Here is a 26,655-nt window from a genome sequence, read left to right on the forward strand (position 1 = left end):
TGACCCACCTCCAAACCCCACTGGTGAGCTCCATCTCACGTCCCCTTGTAGCCTCTTGTTCTGTGACAAAAATCTTTCGCTCAGATCAAATCATCTGCTCCCTTTCTCTCTTCCACACCTCTTTGTTTGTTTCAAGCATCACTTGCCTCCTCTTGGAGCCCATTCTTCTCTCCTTCTCCCTTTCCAAGTCCTTCTACTTGGTTCTTTGAGAACCAGTTCAAGTTCTGTCTTTGTGAAGCCTTCCTCCATTCACCCTCACTTATCTCTGCTTTCTCCAAACCTTTACAGCATGTGAGAATCCACACTGCATAATTTAGCCTCTATTTATAGACTGCTATACTATTTGTTCTGTTTCATGAGTGTTACAACTGTACTGTGTCTCCTCCGAGGATGAGGCTTTCTATTCTTTGGTGTGGTCTCCACTATGCTTGAAACCTCATAGGCATAGTGGTTACCTGTTTAGGACAACTTTTTATAGAACTGTCTTATGTCAACACAGGCCAGTGATGCTGACATTTAACAACCAATCATTATAATTTCATGGTTTTGAAATTATTGGAACCAGATGATGGGTATCTTCATGGTGATGATACAAGAATAATCAACCTTTTTTTTTTTTCATAATAGCAACTAACATTGGTTGAGCATCAGCCACAGGCCAGGGACTAGGCTAAGCACTTCCCTTATCTCCTTTGAAGCTTGCCACACCCTCCCCACTACAGACATAAGGAAACTGAGGCTTAGAGAATTCTGTGTCTTACCCATGTCACAGAGCTTATGAGGAGTGCTGGAATTTGATCCTAGACAGCTGATTCCAGGCTCATGCCACCTTCTGGGCACAAAAGGAAAGAGAATCTTCCTCACCATCTCTCCCATACTTTGGGCCTGTTAAACCTGAAAGAATGAAGATAATGAGATGATTAGAAAATGGTTTCTTTTCAGGTACCCAGAAAGCTTCGCAACTTTCTCCTAACTGTAAATAACAGGTTACGACTTCCCAAAACATAAAGAAATGGTAGAAATGTTGAAAATTAACTTTATTGACTACATGGTTATATGGCATTGATATAAGAACTTTAATCTTGTAAACTGACTTTGTTTTATGTGTTTTGTGTGTACAATTTTCACTTTATTTTAAAGTGTTGAGAGTTATTCTTAAGTATAGATTTGTTCCAATTAGCACTAGAGAGGCATGGCAAAATAAGGCTAAAGAGAACAAAATGTTTTTGTCCTTTGGCGCTGGCCACCAATGAGATGCCATATTGCACTTAAAACATTGTAATACTTTTTTGTAATAATGCAGTATGTGTGATCAAATAAAGGAGCCATGGAAAAGAGAGACTGAAATTGTCAATGTTCAATATGTAGAAACAAACATATTTTAAAAAGTCATTCCCCAGTTATACAGACTTCAGAATCTCATTAAAATCATCTAGAGGAAAAGCAAAGTTTAAAGTGATCAGGATTTTTAGAAGCTTGTTGTTTTTTTGTGCATGTATTTGTGTGTATATTTGTCTTTGTGTGTTTGAAGTTCTCTTGGCAAAGTGAACTGGAAAGTATTCCAGTGATCATTGTAGGTCTGCTACTAGAAGAGCTACATATTTTCAAATATTTTCTGTTTCTAGCACAATAGATGCCTTTAAATATTTCAGATAACAATGGTTTAAATTGAAAAGCCAATATATTTTATGTGCCTGTAACTTCACAGAAGAAGAAAAGTAAGATAAAAAGAAAAAACTTTGGAAAAACATGAGCATGTCTACACAGTAGGATTTTGGTTTCTTAGTATATAATATTTTCTTTTGATATTCTGAATGTGTGGCACACTGTTTCTTTAGCTCTTCTTTTGGCCACCCCTTATATCTGCTTCTTGGTACATATCCCATGTATAATCTAAGAAACTTCCTGAATCAATCTATAATGGATATAATGAAAAAGAAAGGCCTATGTTCCTTGTAAAGATAATATTTATGTAGCATCCAAAGTTTCCTAAAAAATTTTATTTGGAGAGAAATGCAAAAGCAAAAGCATCCGCTATCTCCTGGGTTGAACTTTTGTAATATTTTGCAGCAGCTAATTTAACTTGAGTGCACAATTCTAATAAAAGAAGTTGTAGGATAAAAAGGTAGAGCTGAAATAATACCTTTGGTGTCCTTGTAGATCTTATAAACCGACATACTTTCCTAAGCTTATGCAAAACAGAAAGTGGAGAGGCATATTGCAGAAAACTAAATTATACATAAAGTCATTAAACCTCAACCTTCACTTCTGATTGAGGGATTGCTGCAGTAGGCAGTGAGAGCAGAGGCAAAATGAAAAAATAAATAAATGAAGGACCCTATCACATTACACATTTCAGTGGAAATGTAATTGCTTATAAGTTCACTTGAAGTTCTTGGGTACGTGCAAAATTACATGTAGCTGCTGAAATTAAGAAAGGGGCCATGCCACACAGTATCCTTGTTAACTCTGAATACCACCCTCAGACGTGAGGGGGATGGAGGGAAGAAGTAGACTCGTTATTGATGCCGATATCTAACTCTGCATGTCCTCCTTAGCCCCAAACTCTCCTGTCTATTGAAATGTTCGCTCTTTTTCTTGACCTGGTGTTCCACTCAGAGATGTATTTATGTAGATAACATGCACCGTTTTCATGTGGTTTTTTTTTTTTCCAAAATGGTTTTGTAAACTCTTTAGGAAGGTTGTGAAATCCCCTTTTTCATAGGTCATATATCTTGGAAAATATTCTCGTCTGTCAAGGATGATCTAAATATGAACATTTTGAAAGGATGGCAATGCAATAATGATCTCTCTTGAGGTCATCTTCTACCGCTAGGAATGTGAAATAGAAAAGGCATGAAGTCGGCATATGAGCAAAACTTCATAGCTCTGAGGCCCAGCAGAGCAGGCAGAGATGGAGAAAGCAGGAAGACCTTTTTCTGACCCTTAATTAACTGCCAAGACTCTGCAGATTGCTGCTGGCTCTTCAGCATCCCCATATAGTTCTTAATTAATTCCAGCTGCTGGGTTGCCCACACTAAATCATCACAAAATAAGCCCTAGCCAAGGAGTGGGTTAAGGGCCATGGTAAGTCCGTGAACAACATTTCCTTTCATTTGACACTGTGTCTTAAAGGCTTTGGCAGTGGGGTGTGTCTGCTTCTCTGAGTGGGTCTGTTTTATCAACACATCACAGGAATGTAATCTTGAGACAGAAGGTGCATGAACTGTGGCTTGACAGAATTCAGTGATAATCACACCTCAAGAACTGAAGAATATGAATGTTCGCTATGGAAAAGATGTTCAGAGGAGCAGAAATTGTATATGTACACCCAGCTCTGAATGTCAGCCTGCAGAACTGTGTCTGCCAGAGCCAGGTTTTCTGTTTCCACACTTAGATTACGCATTCCCACAAGACATTCCACTTTGCTTACAACAAGCCAGCGTTCACCAACTAGCCTAAGCGTAGCAGCTTGGCTTTCCAGTAGTGCCACTGCATGGTGTGCCATGAGCATAATGGACACTTGGAAAGAAAATATCCCCATTTTAAATTAGTACATTAGCATTCTAGGTTACGTATCAGAGTGACTTCAATTTAATATTTGTTCCACGACTGGGAACAATTCATCTTCTATGTGTGCTAAGTGTATTAGTTTGCTAGGGTTGCCACTACAAAATACCACAGACTAGGGGGATTAAATAACATGTTTATTTTCTCTCAGTTCTGGAGGCTGGAAGTCCATGATCAGGGTGCTCAGTGGGTGAGTTTCCTCTGAGGCCTCTTTCCTTGGCTTGCAGATGGCCACCCTCTTGGTGCCATTTCATATAGTCACCCCTCTGTGCAAATCTCCTCTGATAAGGACACGAGTCATATTGAATTAGGGGCCACCCACATGACCTTATTTAACTTAATTACCTCTTTAATTGCCCTATCTTGCCCTATCTCCAAATACAGTCACATACCACATTCTGAGGTACTAGAGGTTAAGGATTCAACATATGAATTTAGTGGGGTGGAGGAAGAAGGAGGGGACACAATTCAACCCCTAACACTGAGAAAATCATATTTCTTATTCAGGAAGTCGGAGAGATCTTGCGATTTGCGACTCAACCAAGGGGCTTTCCCTGAGAGGTAAACCAAGCAGTCCTCTGCCAACTCCAGCTCCTCGGCCCCATTGGTGTGTCCCCTGTAAATTATAACCTGAGCTGTCCAGTATGGCAGCTACCAGCTACATGTGGCTACTTAAATCTAAATTTAGTTTAAACAAAATTTAAAATTTGATTTCTCAACACCTTAGCCTCGTTGCAAGTGTTCGGTGGCCACAAGTGGCTAGTGGCTGTTGTATTAGACAGTGCATATGTAAAACATTTTCATACGACTGCCATTACTTTTCATGTGCTGGAAGGGACCTTTGGCATTAAGGTAGTCCCTGCAATAAGTGTCCTATAGCTGCCTGCTTTGTACTCAGCTCTCTGCTGTGCAAGTGTAGCGTGGGGGCATGGGCCCTCTCTTCAAACAACATATAATGTAATTATATGTGGTGATAAAAAAAATATTACATATTAGATCTGTAGAGAAAATTTAAGTGGTACATACTAATTGCTACAATAGAATTTTTGGAAGAAAAAAAGAAATCAATGGAAACTGGAGAAGAAAACGCATGGAAGAAGTAGGTTTAAGCTGAGTTATAACACATCGATTTTGCAAAGCAAGGCAAGGGAAGAAGGGTCATCCTGCTAGAGCAGCATCATAGCCCACAGAAATTGGAACATAAAAAAGAGCATAGGAGACAAGTGTCATTATGCCCTTTATCATGGGCCTGCATTAATGTTGAAGCTTTGATTCTCTCTTTTTTACTTCTTAGCTTCTCTTGTTCTTTCCTCACTCGGCCTTCCCTGTTTGTTCATCGGCACAACCCTGGGCTCTTACACACCCTGACAGCTCTACAAAGATTTCTTTTATTCTCCTGTCTGCCTCTAGAACTCTTTTGTTCCTGCTCTCTGTTCCTCAGTCCCATGGTAGTATGCTTGTTGCAGGAACTAACTTCATGAATGCCACATCCATTGAGCAAAGACAGAAGTCTTCACTCATGCCATGGCCACTACCCACTCAAGCTATTGAGCACTTTCAGTGTGGCCAGGTTACTGAGGAACCTCGTGAGCATCAGGGCTGGAACCCTTTGGGGCTGTTTAGGGAGCCTGAATGAGCCATAAACTGAGAATCAGCAGCTTTCTTTGCCTCAGCCCTTTCAGCAACTCCATCCTTTCTCTAATGGATGCAGGGCACATTCAGTAACCCTGAGAAATTGGGGCCACCTCCCAATTCATTCAGAGGTAGAAGTAGAAAAAGGAAGGAAGGGCACCTAAGAGTCATCTTGGTAAGCCTGGGTAATGGGGCTCCACACATGCGTTTATGAATATGTCTCCTAATGTCTTAAGTACTAATATCAACACTGCAATCACTGATTCAATGCTGATTATTTAATTCTAATTACTGTTCAGCTTATTAATTTAGTTAGAGGACATTATAGATTTTTGTAGTGTTTTAAATCAAATAAAAGTTATTCTTCCGGGACCTAATGCTTAGTGAAGAGTTTTTAGACATCACACCCAACCACAGTCCATAAAAGAAAAAATATCAAGAAGTTGGACTTTATCAAATTAAAAATGTTTACTCTGTGAAATATTGTGTTAAGAGGATGAAAAGACAAGCTCTAGGCTGGGGAAAAAATACTTGAAACCCACATATCTGACAAAAAACTTATATCTAGAAAATATTTTAAAAACTCTCAAAACTCAACAGTAAAAACACAAGTAATCCAGTTAGAAAATGGGTGAAGACATGGAAGATTCTTCACCAAAGAGGGTATAGGGAGGGCAAATAAACACATGAAAAGATATTCAACACGATTAGCCACTAAGAATATGCAGATTAAGACCATGATGAAATATCACTACACACATATTAGAACTGCTGAAATAAAAAATAGAGGGACAATACCAATGCTAGCAAGAATGCAGACGCTGAATCTCTCATAAATTGCTAGCAAGAATGTAAAATGTCGAGCTACTCTGGAAAACAGTTTGGCAGTTTCTTAAGAATCTAAACACATTTACCACACAACCCAGCAATCACACTCCCTAGCTTTTATACTAGAGAAATGAAAACTTCCACCCCTCCCCCCCATAAAAGAGCGTAGAACTGTACAAACACATGGTACCAGTTTCTGTTTCCAGGTTTTGATATTGTACTACGGTTATGTAGTGTCCATTGGGTAAAATTAAGGAATGCATGGGATCGCCCCATACTCTCTTTGCAGCTTCCTGTGACTCTATAATTATTTCAAAAAAAAAATTTTTTTTTAATTATTCTTTAGTAAAATTTAAAATTCATTTCAAACATATTTGTTATTAACATAATGATTTCTTAATTCATTGTGATAATAATTATTATAAGGCGGTAATAATAATTATAAAAGGTTAACTTTTATAAATCTGCTGGACTCTCTTACCATGAGCATAAGTTACAGCTATAACAGGAGAATAATTGAAGGCTTCATGTCTGTTAAGAAGAAATGTGGATAAATAACAGATATTATATAATAGCGTATAATAGTATTTAGAACTTTTATTTAGTATAGTTAGAATAGTATTTAGAATCTATATTTAGAATAATATTTAGAACACAGCAAGTATGCTGCACTTGTGTTATTAATGTCATCTATTATTAATATCTTATTAATACTACTGAATTGACAGCTTACTGTGTTTTCACAAAAAGAATTATGTAATCAAAATCTTTTGAGCCAAAGTTTTCTCCTTATTACACTTCTTGGCAAAAATTCAAATCTCCTTTCAGGAATTTTCTTTGCTGACACAGCCGTCTCTGGGTATTGTGTGAAAGTTCATTCTGTTTTATGATGGAGATGGTAATGTCGTTCCTCCAAGGGCTTTAGATCTTTGTTGTTTGCATTTCAAAATTGACCCAGAAGTTGAGTTTAATTTACTTTCAACTCTCTTGCTTGGTCTAAAATGTTTTAAGGCAGTACTTCTAAAAGCATGAAACATCGTTTTTTAGTTTAGTCCCAAACCTTGTAGTTCTAAATAAAAAATTGAACTACACCCCAATTAAAGCCCCAAGGTTTTAATCTAATATCCAGTTCCTTGAATTAGAGCCAGCTCTATTTTTTAAAACATTAGCAGATTCTAAATAAAACTTTTGGCTATTTCCTTTTAACATTTGACCTTTGTTCACTTAAACTAATTGTTATCCTTTCATCAGATTGTGATTGTAAAAAACAACAACAAAAACTATGCCATGGAACATTAGAGGAAATTTTTAAATTCTAAGTATAATATACTCCATGTAAAATGTGCTTTTCATTATTATTCTCTCCATCATGAGGGCGATTTATTTAAAACTAGGTACAATCATACAATTTTGTAAGAAGTGGGCCTCAAAAATATTCTTTTTAAGAAGTGGGCCTCAAAAATATTAATTTTAAATACATTTATGACCTAGGAATCTTCGGATTTATAATTGTCACCAATGTATTTGCTAATACTTAACAGAGCTCCTCCCACAGAACAGGTAGGTGCTCAGCACTAAGGATATGTGAAAGCTTAGCTCCTCCCCTGGTCCAGGAAGAGACAGGCGATCCTGCTCTAATGTCTTGTGCATTTCCATGGAAGTTCTCCAAGTCCCATACAGTATACTGCTAAAATGACAGTTGTATGGTATTTTATATGTAAAAGTTTCTTACATGTTCTTTTCACTGACATTCACTGGTTCTAATATTGAAGGCAATTCTATTAAGTAATTTAGATTATTATAGTATTTCTATGATATAAAAGTTTGAAAACAAATTCAGCAAATGTCCTGTAGCCACACACTTGGGAATCAGTCAGAGCTGGGATTTAAACTCACGTCTTCTAATCTTAGATACCATACTCTTCCCTTTTCTACACACTGTGTTGTGAGCCAATATTGATGGAGAAGTCAGAGCTCTCTCCAAGTGTGCTATGCAAACAGCTGATATACAAGGTGAATTTCTTAGCGGGTCCACTCACAAGAAATAAGCAGCACTGAATTACAGGGGAGTAAGTGATTGCCTCTCTAGTTAGTTCTTTCAATCCTTCGATTCATCAGCGAGCCTTGGTTTGGCTCTAGAGTGTCTTTTGCATATCTCTCACCCGACAAAGAAGAGGCCTTGGGCTCAGTACATAGCAAAGAAGTACAGCCAGGCTGGAATTAATATCATTGTTTTGTTTTCTTTTATTTGCTTTTTCTATTATCTTTACCTGTGGTAAGTGTTTTGGCTTTCCGCTTACTACAATAATAGAAAATTTCATTTCCAAATAAATGTATGTAAAGATACAACAGTTAAATTTAAATCTTTAAATTAGAAGGAAACAGTAAAGGGCTGAGGGAAATGGTGAAGATAGTATACAAGTGATAAAATTTGGGAAGATTTGTGTATTGCTGCTGACTCCTCTGTCATCATCACTTGCCTTTGGAATTCTTGTTTCCTCTTTCCTTTCACCTACTTGCAACTTTCTGGTCCGAAAGCATCTTAATAAGATGATAACAGCACATTCAGATGAATAAGGTATCCCACCCAAGATCTATATAGTAAGATGATTTTAACCAACTATATCCGATCTGTTTTAAGAAGTGAATTCGTTCTTTTCGGACTCCACCCAGAGGCTGTGAGTAGCTCTGTCAGCCCAGAGGAGGCATGATCAGCAACACGTAGAAACTTTCACCATGCCAGGATTTCTGTTCTGTGCCTAATACAGGCTCATGGTTTTGACTTTGTTCAGAATCTCCTCCTCATGCCCATAGACTGAGACCAAGAGGCAAGACTTTCCTCACAAGAAGTAGTCTATGGACCTCTAAAGTGATGAAGTCCAAAATCTTCAATTAGAAATGATGTTTGACTACACACCAAATCAATAAAGGAGAGCAGCCGTGACTCGAATTTCATCATGGGTTCTAATCTTCAATAAAAATGTTTACTTTTAAGAGTAGAAATTGAACTTTCTGACAGAGTAAATTGAGATGCAATTATTCTTCACTAAACTGTTTGGAAGGGTATTTCTAACTTTGATTTCTAAATTTCTAAAATAATTCTTTCTTGTAAATTTTTATCTTTAATCACCATGACTTAGGTATTGCAAGAAGAGCTTGGGAATTATGTTGATAGGTATTATAAATTAATCGATGTCAAAAAGAGAGTCACAATCGCTCATTAAAATTCCTTTTTCTGCTATACTTATTCATTTTCAAGTCTGTCATGTCTAAAAAAAATCCTTAGATTTTCAATCATATTTGATGGAGCTGATGTGCTATGATTTCTGAGGTGAGAACATTTTAAAACTCAAAGCTCTCCAAGTACTGCTTTGGAAAGGAGACTTGATTTTTTTAACAGAGGGGCAAGAACAAAACAACTATAACCCTACTTCTAAATACTGTGTAGCAAGAGTCCCCAAGCCCTGGGCTGTAGACCAGTACCTGTCCGTGGCCTGTTAGGAACCAGACCGCACAGCAGAAGGTAAGCAGCGGGCAAGCGAGCAGAAGCTTCATCTGTATTTGCAGCCACTCCCCAGCGCTAGCATCACCGCCTCAGCTTCACCTCAGATCATCAGGCATTAGATTCTCATAGGAGCACTGGTCCCTGGTACCAAAAAGGTTGGGGACCGCTCAATGGAGAAAAAATACAGAGTCACAGAGAAAAAGATTGAAAAGGATTATTGTCAAGGAACCAGTACCAAAAAATGACAGCAAAATCAGTAGTATTTATTGTCTTCAAAGTTTCAAGCTTTAATATAAGAACAAGAACAGTAATTGCTAGTGCTGATTGAGCACTGGTGATTGCTGCACCAGTTGAATCTCCCTGTCCTCATCACCGTCATGTTGTCAGTAGGGAGACTTGCTAGGTTTTCAAATAGGAAAGTGGCAGGTGCCTAGGTGTGTTTTTAAAAGCCTACTCTGGGAGAAGTATGTAAACCGAAAAGCAGTGAAGCAAGCTGATAGGAAGCTACTGCAATAATGATACGTAGGACCCAACATTTCTGGCTGCTCTCAGAAGGAAAAGGGCAGCTACACTTCTGTAAAAGCATCTGTTTGTTCTCTAGACATTTTAAGGAAGCCTTTTTCCAAGGACGGACTCTTGCTCATCTCTGAAGATGCGGGTGCTTTTAGCACAGGCTAACTGACAAATCACTCTTCCAAAGCAGGTGCAGAGGTGGAGGAAATAACAGTTCTCAAGTGGTATTAACATCTCAAATCCTGGCAATATCTGCATCTGAGGGGAAATGAAAATTGCTATCTTTCTGAAATGTGGGTGGCAATTCTGGAGGTAGGACTCAAACCTAGAGAGATGTAGAGAAACTACAAAGCAATTGAATCAGATATTTTCACCTGCCTTTTAAACAGAGCAGTCCTCTTTTTGGTACCATCTGTGACAATCCATTCATTGACATCACTATTTTGACACCCCATTCAGTTACTGTGGCCTTCTCGAAGTTTCCAAGGTAATGCAATGAGGACAGGGCAGGTCCAAGTTCCGGCATCTTTGCAAAATTGGTTAATATTGCTTGTACACCATGATCAAAAGATAGGCAATGCCCAACCCCAAAAATTAATTTGTACGAAGTTTTATATAATGAATACAAGCATTGTCATAAATCCCTTGCAGTTCATCACCTCCACCCAGTCTCACTGCATAATAAGCAGCAGAGACCCTATCAGGACCATCTAGAAGAATGAAACTGAAAAGGCAGCCTTTGAGTTTCAAACTGAGGAATATTATTCTCATGATGGGCCCTTGAAATGCCAGGGAACCAGGGACTCCCCAAAATTCTCAGCTGCCTCTGCACCATCAGTGAGTGAGAACGTCATCATGTGTAGGAAGACAGAGGCATCCAACCCAGAGCTGGCATCCTAGACAAGAGGAGCCTGGGCACTGCTGGGAACTGGAGCATCTTTGTCACTAAGTTCTCTCCTAGGGAACAAAGGGAAAAGGAATGCAGGCCAGAAAAGGGTTCAGTACTCCTGAACAGCTACTCTCTACTCGACCAAAACTCACCCCAATTATATCAAAATAGCCCCCTTTTTAAAGCTGCTTTACTGTGCATCAGACTCAATAATTCCACAAAATATCGACCTGGTCCAAGGAAGTTCAGCAACAGCCAAGGCTCCACAGTTACCGCCTTTGCCACTTTCTCCTCGATCACTTAGCTGAGTATTTTTTCTCTCTGGACACTTGATAGATGTTTTCTGCTTCGATACACTTGAGGGATATGTCACATCATTATCGGGAGCTTACTACTATAGTGATTCTGCAGGTGGAAAGACAGGGAGTTTTGAAATTGAGCAAATTTAAAGAAAAGCAGGTAGATTGAGGGTCCCTCCAGGGTGCACATAGTATCACATCTCCGGGAAAATCACTGTGCATATGGTAACAGGAATGTATGTAATTGATCAGGCTTATTCTATAAAATGTGGAAACCAGAAATGCTTGGTGGCATATAACCCACGACAAGGGTGATTTCAGAATGCTGTGTGCACAATGCAATGCAGTAGACACAAAGCCACGTGTTTTCAACCGGTTTTGTGGCCAAGTGCAAGGAGCACTGAGTTCAGAGCTGAACAGCCTCAATTCCAGGTCCTAGCTCTTCTGCTTACTGGCTGTATAATCTCAGGCAAGCCACTTCATGCCTTTGATCCTAAATTTCATTATTTATGCAATAGGAATAAAAAGACTTACCTGATAGAGCTTCCAAAACCCCATAAGTATATGATATAAGAAGTATATGATATTGCTGTAAAAAGTTACTCATTCAGAGTAGTAGTCACAGAATAAAAAACATGTTCTAAAGCTCAGCCAAACATCAGCAGGGATGTTTCTGAGCATGAAAACATATCATATTTTAGGCTGCAAACCTTAATTCCATTATCAAAACAGGAAGAGATGTTAGGTAAAGGAAGACAATGTGATGACTATTGCTAAAATAGTCACCCACCCGGATCCTGCAAAATTTGGAATTGTATTAAATGGCAATAAAATGTGGCCATTTGAAGTAGAGATGGATTAGCAACTTATTAAAAATATCAGAATACTCACATTTAGATTTCAATTTCTTTAGAAACAAAACAGTTCATATGTCTTAGTGGCTTGTTTTCACCCAGTCTCTACTTCTTTTGCCCTAAAGTGTCACACGCTCCCTTTGGCTGCCTCTGTCCAGAACACTGGATAACGACAGTGACTGGTAACCACTGCTGCCACTGGGCCTGAGCTTCCAGGGCCACCTTCCCACCGGCGCTCCACTCTGTGGCCCATCAGACCATTTTAGGTGTCTTCAGTTGCTTTAGTACTGTAGCAATAAATAGTTTATATGAACCTAATAAAATGCAGCACTTGGAAGAACCAAAAGAGAAGTATGAGCAGAAAACAAAGACAGTTCAGAGACTTTGCATGCCCCAGGGAGTTCATCTTCCTTCTTTCAGGGTAAAGATTTTAGTCATTTTATGTGCACAGTTTTATTCATATGAGAAAGGGAGGGAAAATTCCATTTCAGAGGCTTCTGAAAAAACTTGACCCTGCACTGCCTGAAGACACACAGCACATTATGTACAGCTTTGACCTGCATCCTTTTCTTCCTGGCAGCTTTTCTGTTGAATAGAGTTGTTTTTCTCCTTTTTTAATATCTAAGAGCTGTGGCATTTTTAACAGACTGCATCATTTTGGAGTAATGTTCTCTTGAGGTGGGCAACTGAGATGTATAATTATATCCTGTGGAAAATGGCAGCAGTATGAGGGGCGGGGGAAGAGGTTATTGAATCACAAAAATATATTTCCTATTCAGAAAAAAATGGCTGCATGCGGGATGTTCGATTTCCTCTGCTCTGTGCCCATGGAGAACACAGCATCCTGAAGTGGAGAAGTCATTGGTATTCACTGGAGCTTGCCTTGTTTCATTTTTATTGTTTCAGAGACTTATTACTCTTTCAGAGTTGCTCCCATGTTTGCTGCCTTTTCTCTGTATATATGAGCTAAGGTAGTCAGAGGAAACACTTTAATTACATTTTAAGTAGAGTCAAACCATAAGTATATTTATGAAAATTTTAGGAGAAGGTACAATGAGACCATTAACTCAAATCCCCAAAATACATAAAGTGTTTTTTCATAATAAAAAGTCCATAGTTGCTGTGTTAAATTGTATCTGCATATTAAAAATTTGCCCTAAACACTAAATATTACCAAAATGTGCATATTATATTTAAAACCCCTCTTATAAAAAGTGTATTGGGCACATGGGCCGTCGTGGTCTGTCTCCCAGGCCTGTCCTTACGTGGCCGCTCTGAGGATGGGAAGTCATCAGTGGCCACAGGAGTTCTTTCCTTTCCAGTTTTAGCCACGCTTCTCTCAGTCATCGCCTCTGCTCTCTCTCAGCGGGCCTGTTTTTCAAAGTCATGCCTATGTGGTGGTTCAATTTTATTTTAGTGAACCTTCTTATACTTTTGTCAAGCAAAAACTTGAGCAATTAAGGAGGAGTTTTTACTTAAACTAGAAAATAAAAGTTTGTTTCGGGCATAGGGAAATGTACAGAGCAGGGAAGCAGAGTACCCCCAAGTGGCCAGCAGCCAGTCGTTGGCACAGGCGCAGGAATCCTCTAATCCCTTCCAGGAACAGAGTCCTCTTTCTCAGCACTAGGAGGATTCAAAACCTGGTTGGCACTGCTTCCAACAAATGCGATAAGAACAGCTCTTCTCTAAATACTAAATTATGTGGCAATTACTTTTTTCCCAGGAATATTGGTTCAGAGTAGAATTCGTCTGAAAGCATTCAGTAATTCAATGTATATAGTTTTAAAGGAACACATATAACTTTTGACCTTGAAGATAAAAAGAATTCTGAAGTTCTTTAGTTCTTGCCTAAAGAAAAAATGCACAGGAGAAATTGTATAAAATGTATGTTGTTGCTTAATTTATTAAATGATATTTAAAAGCCAAAATGGATGTGAAATAGGACATAGTAGAAATGATTGCTTAGCAAAATTACCTAATTTTCCTCAGATATATTTTGCTGGTGGGCTTGTTAGTGACCATCTGTTCATCTCATGGTCTGCCAAAAATAAATTAATTAATAAAAGAGGTGAGTCGCAGGATAGTCAGAGAAGTCTCAGTCTCTCCGGAGAATGAGAAATGGAGGAAGTACCTCTGCTGCCTCTGGAGTTGCATGTCTGTGCCAGGCCTCACTGTGAACCAGACAGGAAGCAGTATTCTATAGCACTAATAACCTGTGTCCCTGCCCTGATTATTTTTCTTGCTTAGAATTCCCAAACCAGGAAAGCAACCAGGGGCTCACAGTACAAAAGACCCGTATGTCATGGCACAGCTTCTCTGAGTGCCCAATGGTTCTAGAGCTACAGATAAAGTTTTATTTTCTAACTAGAAATATAAACAATTGAATTTTGTCCTACTTCAGACATAAGAGGGAGTCTAAAGTCTAAGGTAAATATTTTCTCAGATATTTTCAAAGTATGTTAACAGAAAGCCATAACTCTTAAAACTGGGTCCATCTTAGAAAGTAATTTCTTTAATCTTCATATCAAAAGGAAACAAAATCCAAGTTAGCTGATCCAGAAGTTCTTTCCTTTTTCTAGGCTCCCCATAGGCATATTGCTTATTTTCCAAGTCAAGGATAAAGACATTGGTCTTGATAATGCAAATCTATTCATGGGAGGTTGGCTATATAATTGGAAGCAGAACTCTTCTAGAAAAGGAAAGAGCTAGTCACCATATCTGTAGGGAATCAGGAGACTATGGACAGTTAATAGTCATCTGATCTTTTTATTGGAGCTTTTTGTGTTTATTTTGCTTTTGTTTAAGAAAAAAATACATTTTGCCACTTAAAGTGACTCATGTAACTCCTGGATAGGAAGCTGGGGAGACTCATGGCAAGAACTCCCACTTCTGCTCTGTCTCTCCCACTGTGCTTCCCTGCGATGATCACATTATCCTATGAGATAAGAAAATGTCCTATTTCGTAAAAGTAATCAACAGTTAATCAAAGTTTATTTGACACCTTTTATATTTGCTTGTTGTAAACCTTCATTTAGAAACAAGGAGATACGATCAAGGCATGGAAAACAATTATTGGTCATATATGTTTAGGAAGATTTAACATTGGTTTCTCTGTCAGAGCCCTTATCAGGATAGGGGTGGTACAGAAAGAGCAGTGGATTAAGAGTCAGAAAACACTGAGGTCTGATCCAGGTTGACCTGTTATGAGCTGGTTGTGGTCTCACGTCCCTCACTGTAAAAAGCAAGGCTACTCATGAGGATTAGCTGAGTTGATAGATTTATTCATTCTGCAAGCACTTATTGCTGCTCACCATAATTAGTGCTGGGAAATGGCCCCACCCTTGAAAACATGCTGGGAACGACATGGAATAGCCAAATGTCAGGAGATTGGTTATCATTTCATTGTCGTTGTGTGTCTGTTTCTTGGTCATCAATTAAATAAAAACAATCAAGTTAGAATAACTTTTTAAAAGCAAGAACTATTAGAAGTCTTATGATTGCCACACATGCTAAAGAAACACAGCTGCGCTGTGAGCATCGTCCTCTACAGAACAGCATCTGTCAGAAGTGGGAAGGGACTTGTGTGGCTTTGTCTCAGGTGACCTAGGAGCATTTTCTTTTACAATTTGAACAAGTGCCTCTTCCTCTAATCAATTATGGACCCCTCTCCTATCTACCCCCAGACACACACACACACACACACACACACACACACACACACACACACACAGTTATAGTGTTAACTAGTGGCTATAGATCTACTGGAAGATGTCAAGATTTCCCTCAGTGTCATTTACCTTCTTTATCTTCCTTAAAAACAAAAAAAATCTGAAACCTTTTAGATGGGTGAAAAAGACAGAGGGAAATGAAATTGGTAATTACATCATGACAAACTCAAAGTAGAATTAAATTGTTATAAGGGAAGTCAAATAATAGTTATTACTCACTGTAAAATGATTGTCATTCATAGAGTAAGAAAAGCACTATTCAGAAAAAGAGTCTGACTTTAAAATCCCTAAAGCTATTTTTAAGTGCATATTTTATAGCAGAAAAGAAGTTACATGTCTGAATAAATCCCCTGATGATATAGTGGTCTTGTTCTAGATGGAATTGACTAGTGCTTTTACTGCTAGTATTTCTATTTACCTAATTTATTAAGAACTTGAAAATATTTTTACTTGTATTTGTTCTGCATGATACAGTATTTTACCCTTCAACTAGCAATGTATGGTGTGGATCTATAATTATAGTTATAGGTATATAGTACATCAGGCTTTGGTCTGCCCCCGTGTTTTTTTCAAAATGATAAGTATAATGTTAAAACTACTATGTTAATGAGATGTCAACAATGATCATGACTAAGGTACTTTAAATCAAGACAGACAATTTAAACTTCTCACTGATGGTCGTGGCGGTATCTTTTTGCGCTTTCATGTTATAAGACGGCGTGTCCTCCTGCCGTTTTGTTGTGCGGAAGTGCTGGTGCGAGGGGGACAACGTGGGGACAGGGCTCTTTTCCAGGCAGTCTCTGGTGAGCACTGAGCTATAATACAGTAACGACAGTATCAATATACAGCCGGTCTTTGTGGACTTTACCAACTGTGGCAGGATGAAATCTGCAAACTGCATATGTGCATGTTTTCCAAGCATTGGAACCCCTCACACACTCAAGCCTCAGAAATAAAGTTTTATTTTGAGATCAAAGCCACACACTGTCATGAAACACCAAAGATGTTCATTCATTCAATAACTAATGATCAGATCCTACCATGAGGCATAGGCTCTGTCAAACAGAAATGACAACCACGTAGTCTTTATCCTCAAGGAGTCCACAGTCAGGTGGCAGAAATAGTAGAATGTGTTGAGCATCATCCACTGCATGGTCAGGTCTGTGTGACATGCAGGGGCACAGGGCTCCCCGTGTGATCTGCGAGCAGGTGTGTCCTCCCTACCGCAGCAGTACTAAGGAGCAGTTTAATAAGGTATAACTGAACCATTTAAAAGAATAATAAATAAGTACTGTTGAACCACAGACTAATCACTAAATTTTAGTAATTGATGGAAATGGCCAAACACCACAGGTAGAATAGAAATTAAGAGAGTGAAAAAGAGCTTCATTTCTTAAGAGAGAATTTGTAAAGCATCTGGATCATATTTGAGGATGTGAGTTCCTGGCCCTAAAGCATTTCATGATGGTATTTATTCATCTGCTCTATCTTTATGTCTTCTTCCTTCTCTTCTCTTCTTTCCCAATTGATACCAAGAGGTTACTGTCTTGTGGCAAAGACAAGAAATCAGTTTTACTAAATGCTTCTTGTTACCATCCTTATCATTTCCTCCTTATATAGTTGGCCACGTGAAGGTAAAGTGTAATGTGGACAAAAGTGAAATAAAAGTTCCGGATTTTTCTTCCACTTGTCAACTGATAGCAGAGGACATTTTCATTATAACTTGAATAGAAAAAAATATATATGTGACTAATAACAGGAAGATTAAAGACCCCGGGTATAATAATGCCAAATCCTTAAATAAATGGACATCTAAGCACCATTAAAAATGAAAAGAAAACTCTAGCAGAATTTATTACAGGATTTTAGCCTTGAAGTCATGAAGTCTTAGCTCACCTACTTTCAGAGTTTTAACCTTCTTTCAGTTAGCAATTGAGAAGAAAAATGATATTTTTATATCTCTTAGGAGAATATTTTAAAAGGGTAATATAATTTAGAAATTGAGAGAAATGTTCCATTTTTCTGTATTAAATATTAAAGCAGGAGAGGGATGAACACGTAACCATTTTTAATGGATTGTATGGATAAATTGTGGTATCACTCTTCAGTCTCCATTCATGTTTGTAACATATTAACTAAAGGAAAACAAAAAGCTAAATGAAATGTTTAAGATAGAAAGTACTTTAATAATCTATTATCGCATTCCTGTGAACATTCTTTTTCCTCTTGACCCTCATTGTACATTTTTTTGAGAACATCCTCCATCGTTAAGATCCTTTGTTTACTGCACCAAATTGTAATTCTCAGTGTCACTCTTCTCTTTCTTCCAGAGCTTCTTTGAAGGGCAGTCTGCACCATGGGACTCTGCCAAGAAAGATGAGAACAGAATGAAGAACAGATATGGGAATATCATTGCATGTAAGCGTTGACAGTGTAATTGTACTGTGGTATAACTTTCTTTTTGCTTCTGCTAAGATAGACCACCAGCCTCATGCAGTGAGAATTTACAGTGCAATTACTGCCTTCATCCTGTTGGAAAAGCTAGTGTCATGTTCGTATTAAAGAAAGGAAAAACTACCAAAATGCCCCTACTCCGTCAATGTGTCTTGCTGTGGGCTAGTTTTACTTTTAGATTTAAGGTTTGAGTAACATAGGTAATGTTAAAATGCTGAGAAAGAAAAAGCATTTTAGAAGGAGCAAACATAATAGTCTAATGTTTCCCAACTGCTACATGGGAATGAGCAGAAATAACGATGCGCAGCACACTTTAATGCACGGAGCTCAGAGCCCTCTGAAAACATTAACTCATTAATCCTCTGGACGCTTGGGTTAGGTAGGTCAATAATAGCCCCATTTTAAGGACAGGAAACTGAAACTCAGAAGTTAAATGATAGTCCCCATATCACAACACTCATTAGCAAAAGAGCTAGGATTATATCTCAGAAATTCCCAGTTCCTGTGGAACTAAATGTTACCAATCCATAATGCCTTGGACGGTTTTTAAATTGAGCCCAACCTCATTAACGTCCTGTAACGATGCTGAGACGCATGGTAGATTGATGAGCCTCCTGCTCCCAGGGCTAAAGCCATCCATCCCCTGCATTAAACTGCTCTAAGTCATACATACTGCTCCAGGTACTGACAAGGTACCAACAGAATTAATACTGTTTCTGAATATATGTAAAGTAAAACAACAACAACAAAATACTGGAATAGACCTGAAGAGCATCCAGCTCGGCATGTCTTATTACTTACAAAAGAACAAACTTGAAAGCTTTGGATAGTCCAGGGGAGCAATATGTTAGCTTTATTGATTGTGAAAGTGCAGTTAAATTTTATTTGCCTGAGTAGGGCAGTGGAGATTCTATAGCAGCACTGCCCAATAGGATTCTCAGTAATTGTAGAAATGGCCTGTGTCTCCGCTCGGATGCAGTAGCCACTCGCCCTGTGAGCACTTGAAATGTGGCTGGTGCAACTGAGGAACTGAATCTTGTTTTTGTTTTTGTTTTTTTAATTGAACTTTTTATTTTGAGATAATTGCAGAGACGCTCATAGTTGTAAAAATAATAGAGATGTTGTGTGTGCTTTACCCATTTTCCCCCAACAGTAACGTCTTGCAAAACTATAGTATATAGTATATAGTTTATAACCAGGATATTTACATTAATACAGTCAAGATACAGTGCATTTCCATCACCACAAAAATCCCTCATATTGCTTTTATAGCCACATCCACTTCCCCTTCCTTAACCCCTAGCATCCGCTAAACTCTTCTTCATTTCTGTAATTGTGTCATTTCAAGCATAGTATATAAATTATACATTATGTAATGTTCTGAGATGGGCTATTTTTTACTCAGCAAAATTCTCTAGAGATTTATCCAGGTTGTTGTACATATGAATAGTTCATTTCTTTTTATTACTGAGTAATATGCTCTGGTATAATTGTACCATAGTTTTTAAAATTATTTTTCTTATTAAAGTATAGTTGACATACAAGTGTCAGGTATACAACATAGTTATTCAACATTCATATCACTTACAAAGTGATCACCCTGATAAATCTGGTAATCATCCATCACCTTACAGTTATTCTGGTACTACTGACTATATTTCCCTATGCCGTACATTGCATCCCCGTGACATTGATTTTATAACTGGAAGTTTATATCTCTTAATCCCCATCACCTTTTTAACCAACCCCTCTCCCTCCTCTCATCTGGCAACCATCAGTATATTCTCTGTGAGTCCGTTTTTGTTTTATTTCTTTGTTCATTTTGTTTTGTTTTGTTTTGTTTTGTTTTAGATTCCACACATAAGTGAAATCATATATTATTTGTCCTTCTCTGTCTGACTTATTTCACTTAGCATAATACCCTCTAGGTCCATCCATGCTGTCACAAATGGCAAGATTTCATTCTTTTTATGGCTGAGGAATATTTCATTGTGTATATGTACCACATCTTCTTTATCCATTCACCTATCAATGGACACCTAGGTTGCTTTTTTATCTTGGCTATTATAAATAATGCTGCAATGGACATAGGAGTGCACATGTCTTTTCAAATTATTGTTTTCCTTTTTTTTTGGATAGATACCCAGAAATGGAATTGCTGGATAATAAGGTAGTTCTATTTTTAGTTTTTTGAGGTAGGAACTAAGTTTTACATTGTATTTAATTTTAATTATTTTGAATTTAAATAGTGCGTGAGACTAGTGGCTCTCAAGTTGGACAGCGAATATCTACAGTATGTTTTATTTTTTAAAAGAAGGAGTATATATATATATATATATATATATATATATATATATATATATATATATAATGAACCTTCTTGATTGAGCATGAGCATGCCCCTTTTTCCCTCTGGCCACTCATAAAGCCAAACCACTGGTTTTGTGAGTGACAGGTACTAGCTTCGAGTGTTTTGTTCATTCATTTACTTAGTGCTTCATTCGGTCATGTGAGTCCTTTTTAGATAGAAGATGCTCCCATCAATTCAGTCGACACTTATGGAACACCAGACACTGGCCCATACTGAGGGTTCCAAGGTGACGGAGATGATGTCCCTACCCCAAAACAGAGTAGAATAGGCAGTAAGAGCACTGTGACTCTAGTCCAGCATGACAAGACAGTGCCATGTTGGAGCCTTGTATATAGTGCTTTCGAGGCTCAGAGAAGAAAAACGATATTTCTTGCCAGAGAATGGTCATGGGAAGAAATAGCTGATCAATCAATATAGATTGTTCCAAGTTCCTTCATATTCTCTGGGAGCTCACTGATAGTTTGCACTGTTAAAAGAATCCAGATTTCTTACGATGGCTTACAGCAGGGTTCCCCAATCCCCAGGACATGGACTAGTGGTGGGCCGCACAGCAGGAGGCTTCATCTGTATTTGTAGCCGCTCCCCAGCTCTAGCATCACCGTCTCAGCTCCTCTTCAGATCATCAGGCATTAGATTCTCATAGAAGCACCAGTCTCTAGTGTCAAAAAGGTTGGGGACCGCTGGCTTACAGGATCCTTCCCAGGAGTTGCTTCAGCAATACACTCCAAGGGGATTCATGGAGGTAAGATGGGGAATTCCCAGCAGTGCCCTGGGGGCCCTCTCCCATACAAATCAAGTGCAAGGGAATATTGATGAGCCTTGAGCTTAGCCTAAGGCATTATCAGTGGGGTGGGGTGGGCTCAGAGATCCAGCTGGCCTTTGTTCAATATAGCATTGAGTCTGCTACTTCTCAATGCATAGTTTAATGCCTGCCCTTGGTAGACACTTGAGAAATAGTTTTGAATGATTAATGAAAACAATAATAAAAGCTAGCACTTTCTGAGTGCTTACTATATGCTAAACAACCACTCTAAGCACATTACACATATTAACTCACTCCCTGTAGCCATGAAATAGATAATATTGTTATATTTATTTTACAAGTGAGGAAATTGAGGCATAAAGAAGGTAAAAGAGTTACATAGTTAATAAGATGTGGAGGCAGAATTCCAACCCAGGAGCAATTTTTATAACCACTAAATTGGCCCCCACTGGCTTGCCACCATGCCTGAAGTTTTTGCCACTGCTATTGCATAGTCTGCACAGTCCAGCATCAATGACAAGAAGCAACTTAAGGAGACTTTTGCCCCCTCATTTCTCATCCTTTATCTCCTCAGGCTACACCAAATAAATATACGAACTAAGTAAAAACTGTACTTGCCGTTGAAAGGTAGCTTTGAGCTAAGTCCTCGAGTCTCCAGGCTGACCCTTGTGTCCCCTTGTACAGAAATCTGAGAGCTGCAAGAAGTTAGGGGCCCTCTGCAGAAGTTCTTTTTTGATGGCTTCACATCTGTAAGAAAGATATTGGGGTCTACATCTAATTTATGTATTAGTTGTAAACCTATTATCACTCATTGTCACCTAGCTCAGAATGGGTGCCAAGGGGAACGGGATGTCAGAGGCTATTTAATAATGAGCTGGGTGTGGGGAAAGCAGCAGCTGACAGAGCTGCCTGCATCCTGCTGGTCTTGTACTGTAGGACAGCTGACTGGAGGGCACCAGCCAGCACGTTTGAATATGGGGTGAGAAGGGGAGCCCAACAAGAGAGAACTGTAGCCTAACCTACCTCCCAATCTTATTGTAATCAAAATTTAGACTGCCTTTTTCATGCAGACATTTAAAATCTGTGCAAATATAACTATTTTAATTCTAAGTGCTGTCCTCATTTTCAAGTTGAGGCATGGAGAGACAAAGTGACTTGCCTGTGATCACATGAATAGGTAATTGTCCTTTTGTGATAATAAATATTTTAGGCTTTGTGGACCTGCCAGTCTCAGCTCAGCTCTTCAGTCCTGCTGTTGAACGTAAAAGCAATCATCGAAAATATATAAATGAATGGGCTGTCTGTGTTCCAATAAAACTTTATTTTCAAGTCAGGTGATAGGCTGGATTCATCCCACATGCTGTAGTTTGCTGACTCTAAATTTAGAGATCCCGCCACGACAGCTTGTCATTTCTACTACCCAGGGCACATTTCTTCTACCACAAAGATCATCTTCAACTCTCAAGACCCTGTACTTAGGACTGATTATTTCTTCATGCCATACATGGGCACTAGATATGATATGGTCAGTGCATCCAGCAGAAGAGGTTTAAATCTACCTCCTACCCCCATGAACTTACAATCTATGGGGCTAGTCCACACTAAGAGGCACATGAGACACTAGAAAAAGGGTGATGACTAGGCTGTAGACTCATGAGGAAAGACCTTTCGGGCAAAAGAGAAGAACATAGGATTAGGAATCAGAAGATACAGTTTAGAGTCTTTGCCCCACCACATACTAGCCAAGTGACGTTGGATGAGTCATGAACCTTCGCAATGTCAGTTTCCTGAGAACATCACCTATTGTGGAAATGAACCGAAATGACACATAAAAACAACATTGATCACTGTTATCTGGGGAAAAAAATCACATCTTTTCTTCATTACTCCTGTACTACTCTTTACCCTTCTTCAGCTTAGTTGACTCGGTAGGTCATTTAAAATGGAAAACGAAGTCAGCATTTGGAAGTGTCAGGTTTAAAACTGGTAGGTAATTGCAGGTTCCACCTTTCTCCCTTATTGTCAGCAAGTCTGCACAGCGACCCAGGGTAGTTTGCCTGGCTGTCGCCTTTATTCCTGATCTCTGGGGCTGATTTTCTAACTCTCACCTTCTCTCCATTCTACCACTCCTGGGCTCATTCGGTACTTCTTCATCAGATCACATTATTTTTGTGCCTTTCTAGAGACAATGTCACAAAGAGGCCTCTCTGCCCCTGCTACTCTATCCAGTCTCCTAATCTGACCCTCAGCTTCTGAGGCATCCTGAAGCCTTCCCCTGTGCTCTCACATTATCTCTTTTTCTTTTTCCATGTATTTTTACAATAAAAGTTGTATATATTTAAATCGCACAACATGATGATTTGATATATGTATACGTAGTGAAATGATTACTGCAGTCAAGTTAATTAATATATCTTCTCTGCACATAGTTGTAATTTGTGTGTGTGGTGAAAACCCCTGAAATCTGCTCTCTTAGCATATTTCCAGATTCAGTACAGTATTATTAGCCGTAGTCATCATGCTGTACATTAGATCTGTAGCTTTATTTTAATCCCACACAACTGCAACTTTGTACCCTTTGACCAACATCTCCCCATTCCCCCACCTCCCCAACCCTGGTAGCCTCTGTTCTGTTCTCTGCTTCTACATATTTGACTTTTTTAGATTTCACATATAAGTGAGATCATGCAGTTTTTTTTCTATGTCTATCTTGTTTCATTTAGCATAATGCCTTCCAGCTTTATCCCTGTTGTTGCAAATGGTTCTTTTCCTCGAGTTTCTATTTTCTAAAATCCCTCTAGAGCTGTTTGTGGTTATTTATATGATTCTGTATAAGGCTTTATGCTGGCGTATCACTTAGACAACATGCCAAACTATTATTAATGCTTTTAAAATAGGATACCCAAATCCTTAGGTACTACTGTTAATCCACCCCACCTCACTCAGTGGAGTTTGACACCACATATGGGTTTCAGAAATACCAGTGCTGTTGGCTTAAATACCAGAACTTCTGGTGCCAGCCCTTGCCTCATCTTCGTGTTGGGACTCACAGGTTGAGTGTCATTTCACTACAGAGTGGCCCCCGTATAGTGTGAGCTCCTGGGTGAGTGTCATGAGCCACTGCAGTGCTTGGGAGCACTCTGAGAAGCATCACGCAGAGACTGTGTGTCTGTAGTTATGGCAGTGAAAATAAATCTGTTAGAGTTCTGGAGGGATTTGAGGAATAAAAAGAATAAAAGTACTTAGCTAAATCACGCTTATGTATGTACCCATATTGGCTGTTTCTTTCAAGGCATAGAGAAAAGTGTTACCATCTTCCCTACCCCGACCCATCAAAAAGTGTATAATTGTAGAAAGATGGTTTCGTTGACTGGGAAGCCTGTTTCATAGCACCTAGGCCTTGGGAATAACACCATGAACTAGGATGAGCAATGGGGAGATTGAGTCAACATATCTTAGAGATTCTTGTTAGTGCTTTTCAGAGAACATAAGAAGTGCTCATAATGATCACATTCATTGTTTTGCAACAGTGTTTGCATATAAAATGCTTTTAATGGTGCTTAAAAACTGTTTATTGGCTTTTGCTCTTAAGTAAGTTAAACTTTTTCTTTATTTACACTATAAATTTGCTGAGCTAGCCCTTTCCAAATATAAACTAATACTCAGTCCACCACACACACAAACATAACCCTGACACTCTTAGAAGTTCCTAATTATAATTAACTCTGAGTTTAACACACACCAAATCTCCCAGCTAATGGCAACCCCTTGGATCTGGGTGGAGGGGGGGTCCTCTTTTCTGAGGCAAGGAAATGGAGATAACAGCCAGGTCTGCAGAACCTTCCCAGTCTCCTTCCTCCCTTTCTGTGTTCCAGTCAAAAAACAAGTATTTGGTCTGACATGTGCCAGTCTCCATGCCAAACTAAAGGAACTTTTGCAATAGATATGTATTGGGTGCCTATTACATGCCAGACACTATCTTAGGTGTTAGAGAGAAAGCAGGGAACAAAACAGAATTCTTTGCCCACATAGCACTTAACATGTGAGTGGGGCCAACAGAGAAACAACCATTAAGTAAACTATTTAATGTGTATATTAGAAAGTGAGCTGTGTAACAAAAAATACAGCAGGGAAGGGAGATGGATGGGGCGAAAGTTGCAGCTCTTAAATTGTGGCCAAGGAAGGGCTCCCTGAGAGGATAAGATACAGTCAGAACCTAACACAGGTGAGAAAGGGAGCTAGGTCCAGGCAGAGGCCCCAGGGGAGGGGAGAGGGTGGCCCTGCCTCAGCATGGAGTCAGGGTCAGCAAGGAGGTGTGTCACTGGAGTAAGCATGACCAAATGGACAAGTGAGAAATGCGAAGACACCGGGGTGACCACAGTGAACCAAGACAGACACAGTCCCTACCCTCAGGCAACTGGGTGGGTAGAGAGAATGAAATGATTATACAAATGAACTAAATGATTATACGAATAAGTGAAATAAAGTTAAGGGCCACAAATCAGAGGTACATGGTACTGCAAAACCCCATAATGTGGGGGCTGACTCACTCAGGAGGTGTGGAAAGTCTTCCCCGAGGACGTGAAATGGAAGACCCTTCTGTTGTGAACAGACCCTTCACGCAAGGGAACCCTTGAGTTCGAGGCACTGAAGGAAGGCCAGATGGATGGTTCTGGGAGGACGGGGAGCGAGAGGTTGGCCAGAGAGGAGCAGAAGCTGAAGTCAGACCTGCAGGGTCTTCTAGGGAAGATTAAGGATTTTAATCTTTATTAAAGGGTTTTTGAGGAGGGTGAGGGTTGTTAATTAAATTTGCCTTTGAAAATTTAAAACTGAAGTAAAAAATTCATTGGAAGGGGACACTAGTTAAGAGATTCTCTCAGCAGCCCAGGTGAGAAGCAATGATAATGCAGACTCTAAAGAAGAGAAGTAGATGAATGCAAGAGACAGTTGCATCAAACTGAATAGATAGAATGTGGAGAAAAGAAGTCAAGAGTGCGAGGCAACTCCAGTGTTTCTGACTTGCAGGAGGATGGATGGGTAGGTAGGTGGATGGACAGTTGGAAGGATGGACAGATGGAAGGATGGGCCGTTTACTCAGATGAGTAACCCTGGAAAGGGACCAGATTCAGAGGGGAGCTCAGAGTTAGGGGTGAGGTTGCTGGTAGCAAGAAAAGCTTATGAGTTGAATCTGGAGACATACTGAAACATTCTAATGAGATGTCAGATAGGCCATTATATAGACTGCTCTG

General features: G+C 39.1%; 1 protein-coding gene across 5 annotated transcripts in view; it reads left to right on the top strand.

The window, feature by feature from the left end:
- The window catches only part of PTPRM (protein tyrosine phosphatase receptor type M), a 699,551-nt gene that overhangs the window by 581,401 nt on the left and 91,495 nt on the right, over positions 1-26,655 (top strand). For all 5 annotated transcript variants that reach the window (XM_039845844.1, XM_039845843.1, XM_039845845.1 and 2 more), the window contains one exon: positions 18,149-18,236. In XM_039845844.1, the coding sequence (XP_039701778.1) occupies positions 18,149-18,236 (88 nt within the window). The remainder of the gene's footprint in view (positions 1-18,148; positions 18,237-26,655) is intronic.

Source organism: Pteropus medius, unplaced genomic scaffold, assembly GCF_902729225.1.
Source record: "Pteropus medius unplaced genomic scaffold, Ma_sr-lr_union100, whole genome shotgun sequence".
Lineage (NCBI taxonomy): Eukaryota > Metazoa > Chordata > Mammalia > Chiroptera > Pteropodidae > Pteropus > Pteropus medius.